At 46.5% G+C, this 3716-nt stretch overlaps 1 protein-coding gene across 1 annotated transcript; it reads left to right on the forward strand.

Moving 5' to 3' along the window:
* Window positions 1-2051: 2051 nt before the first annotated feature.
* Window positions 2052-3437, forward strand: LOC132042626 (uncharacterized; the record flags this gene model as incomplete). The annotated part of the gene is made up of 3 exons (XM_059433162.1): window positions 2052-2178; window positions 2360-2452; window positions 3333-3437. Coding segments are annotated over exons 1-3 (325 nt in total), but the record flags the coding sequence as incomplete, so codon positions are not given.
* Between the last annotated feature and the right edge of the window lie 279 nt (window positions 3438-3716).

A 3716-nucleotide genomic window follows, 5' to 3' on the forward strand; every position in this document is an offset into this window, starting at 1 on the left:
ATACTCAGTACATATTCCGTACTGACCCCCTTTTCTTCGGGGGCTGCGTTCATGCCCGCAGGTACAGACGCTCAGCTTGGTGATCCACCCGCCTAGGACACCTATTCAGCTTTCTGGGAGTGCTCCTTCGTTCGGAGCCGATATTTTGGTATATATATTTTTCTGATGCATATGTATATATTTATTCAGGGGTACGACGGGGCCCTGTCCCATCATATGGTTTTGTTACTCGATTTAGAGGTACGTAACGTTGTGGGTGTAGCTATATCCGTGGCTATGTATATGTGTGATATATGTTTGGGCGTGATTTACTCACGTGGTAGCCTTGTCGGCCATTCCGATATGATATGTACCGTGACAACCGGGGTAGCCGGCTTTTCGACATATGTTGACTATTTTATGATAATCATTGGCTATTATGCGCTAATCTGAGATCATATGTGATTATTTATATTTATGCAAGTTAGTATGTTAATTCGAGTGTGGCATGCGAGTGTCCAATTCGGACACTAGTCGCTTTATACGGGGTTGGGTCGTGACACTTTTGTGTATAGTATATGAAGAACACCTATCTAGGGCAATCGTTCTTTCAGCATGCTTATGTAACTCGCATTGTTCAAAGGTTCTTGATGTCGCCTACTTATGAGATCGTTTAAGTCATGTATGGGCCCTAGATGTCCAGTAAGATTCAGATATAAGTATAGGGGTGTTTGGTCGCTAGAGGTCAGACACTCGTCACGACTCATCGGTTTGGGTTGTGACAGAAGTGGTATTAGAGCAGTTCTGTCCTAGGGTTGTCTACAGACCGTGTCTAGTAGATTCTTATTTATGGGCGTGTTGTGTACCACACTTATAAACAGGAGGCTACAGGATATTTAGGGTGATGTCATTCTTTCTCTCTTAGATTGTGCGATAGAGCCATGTGTTTTGCTTCCGCTTCTGATGAATTGTTCTGATTTCAGCGATGCCCCGCAAGAAAGCTTCAGCTGCTCAGAAAGGCAAGAGAGCGGCCGGTGAGGCCACTAGCCGTACTCGGGAGGCTATGAGGGCTCAGGATGACATTCAGAGTGAGGGGCCGTCCGGACATCGCATACCCCTCCTCCGCAATGTTTTATTCCTCGGCCCGGATATGAGCCGGGATGTGTTGGATCGTGCGGTTATTGACTAGATTAGTAGCCGCCCGGTGCTCGGCGCGGAGCGGTGTTGACCGATTAGACATTTAATGTAGTTCAAGAGTTAGGACCTTCCTTGAGTTAGGTCCTCTTGAGTTTTCTGTGGTAAAGCAAAATATGGACCCCCAAAATTTTAGTGATGGTATGCAGAGGACCTTGAGGGTTATGCACGCGGATGAGGTCGAGTCGGTGGAGTTGGCTTCGTATAGGCTCCGCGATATTGTAGTACATGGGTATCAGACTTGGGAGTTATCTAAGGGAGAGAATGCCCCTCCAGCTGTTTGGCGAGAGTTCTCGAATGCTTTTATTTGCCATTATCTACCTCCTGAGGTCAAGCGAGCCCGATCAGATATATTCGTACGTATTGAGCAGGGCAGTATGAGTGTCTAAGAGTATTGCGTGTATTTTAATTCCATGGCCAGATATGCTCCAACCATAGTGGCTGAGATGGAGGACAGAGTTCATCGCTTTGTGGCTGGTCTAGGGCCACATTTGATAGATGCTTGTACGACTGCCGCATTATAGTCAGGCATGGATATCTCCCGTATACAGGCATAAGCACAGAATTTTGAGCACTGCAAGCGTCAGCGAAGGGCAGACCGTGACCGGGGCCATGGCAAGAGGGACAGATCCTTAGATATTAGGGGTGACTCTAGGGGAGGACAAAGACAGCAGTATCCCCGCTATCCATTCCATTCAGCAGGGAGTGCATCTCCGCGGTTTTCGGGTCCGGGGTTTGTTCGGTCTTCTTATTCTGGAGCGACCTAGAGTTCTAGAGCATCAGGCTCTCAGTACAGACCGGAGTCAGGCCAGGCGAGGCCACCCTTGCCATGGTGTGCTCAGTGTGGTAGGCTACACGCTAGGCAGTGTCGATTGGGGATGGATGGTTGCTATGCTTATGGTCAGTCAGGTCACAGGGTGAGGGAGTGCCCAATGAGGGTTGGTACAGGTATGGTTCAACCTACAGGGTCTGTGGCTGGCTTTTCTTCTGCAGTGCGCCCTTCAGGTCAAGTTTTTTAGACGCCAGCAGGGCGAGGTAGAGGGAGGAGTGGAGCATCCAGCTCGAACGGTCCTCAGCATCGCGTGTATGCATTGGCTGGTAGATAGGACCGCGAGATGTCTCCTGATGTTGTTACGCAGTATATTATCAGTTTTCTCCCATGATGTTCATGCACTGATTGATCCAGGTTTCACCTTATCATATGTTACGCCCTATGTTGCCGGCAAGTTTAGGATAGAGCTCGAGTTGATTAAACCCTTTGAGGTGTCCACGCCAGTTGGTGATCCGGTTATAGCTAAGCGAGTATACCGGGGCTGTGTTGTTTTAGTTTGTGACCGCCACATCGTAGAAAATTTGATTGAGTTAGATATGATTGATTTTGATGTTATTATGGGCATGGACTGGTTGGCTTCTTGTTATGCTAATGTTGACTATAGAGCAAAGATGGTTCGATTTCAGTTTCCAGGCGATCCAGTCCTAGAGTGGAAATGCAATGCTGATTCGCCTAGGGGTAGGTTTATTTCCTACCTTAAGGCAGAGAAGATGATCAGAAAAGGGTATATTTTTCACCTAGTTCGAGTTCAAGATGTGCGGGCAGAGTGGCCATGAGTTCCCAGAAGTGTTTCCAGATGAGCTTCCAGGCATTCCCCCAGAAAGAGAGATTGATTTTACTATCGATCTATTGCTAGATACTCAGCCAATATCTATTCCTCCGTATAGGATGGCACTTGCGGAGTTGAAAGAATTGAAGGAGCAGCTGAAAGATTTTCTCGAGAAGGGCTTTATTAGGCCTAATACCTCGCCGTGGGGAGCACCAGTGTTATTTGTAAGAAAGAAGTATGGCTCATTGCGAATGTATATTGACTATAGGCAATTGAATAAAGTGACTGTAAAGAATAAGTATCCGCTCCTGAGGATGGACGATTTATTCGATCAGTTGCAAGGTGCCAAATATTTCTCAAAAATAAACTTGAGGTCAGGATACCACCAGGTTAGGGTGAAGGAAGAGGACATTCCAAAGATGGCATTTCGGACTAGATATGGCCACTATGAGTTCCGTGTTATGTCGTTCGGGCTAACTAATGCCCTAGCTTTATTCATGGATTTGATGAATCGTGTATTCATACACTTCCTAGATTTGTTCGTGATTGTGTCTATAGATGATATTCTGGTTCATTCACCATCAGAGGTTGATCATGCAGAGCACCGACAAGCAGTGCTTGGGGTCCTTCGAAAAAGAGAGCTATATGCCAAGTTTTCTAAGTGTGAGTTCTGGCTGGACTCTGTGGCTTTTCTAGGCCACATTATTTCAGAGGAAGGCATTAGAGTGGATGCCCAAAAGATTGAGGCCGTGAAGAATTAGCCAAGGCCCACGGCACCAACAGAGATACGTAGCTTCTTAGGTCTGGCAGGATATTATAGAAGGTTCGTAGAAGGATTTTCCTCTCTTTCAGCCCCATTGACTAAGTTGACTCAGAAATTAGCTAAGTTCCAATGGACAGATGCTTGTGAGCAGAGTTTTCAGATGTTGAAGGATAAGTTGA

This window comes from Lycium ferocissimum, unplaced genomic scaffold, assembly GCF_029784015.1.
Source record: "Lycium ferocissimum isolate CSIRO_LF1 unplaced genomic scaffold, AGI_CSIRO_Lferr_CH_V1 ctg16598, whole genome shotgun sequence".
Lineage (NCBI taxonomy): Eukaryota > Viridiplantae > Streptophyta > Magnoliopsida > Solanales > Solanaceae > Lycium > Lycium ferocissimum.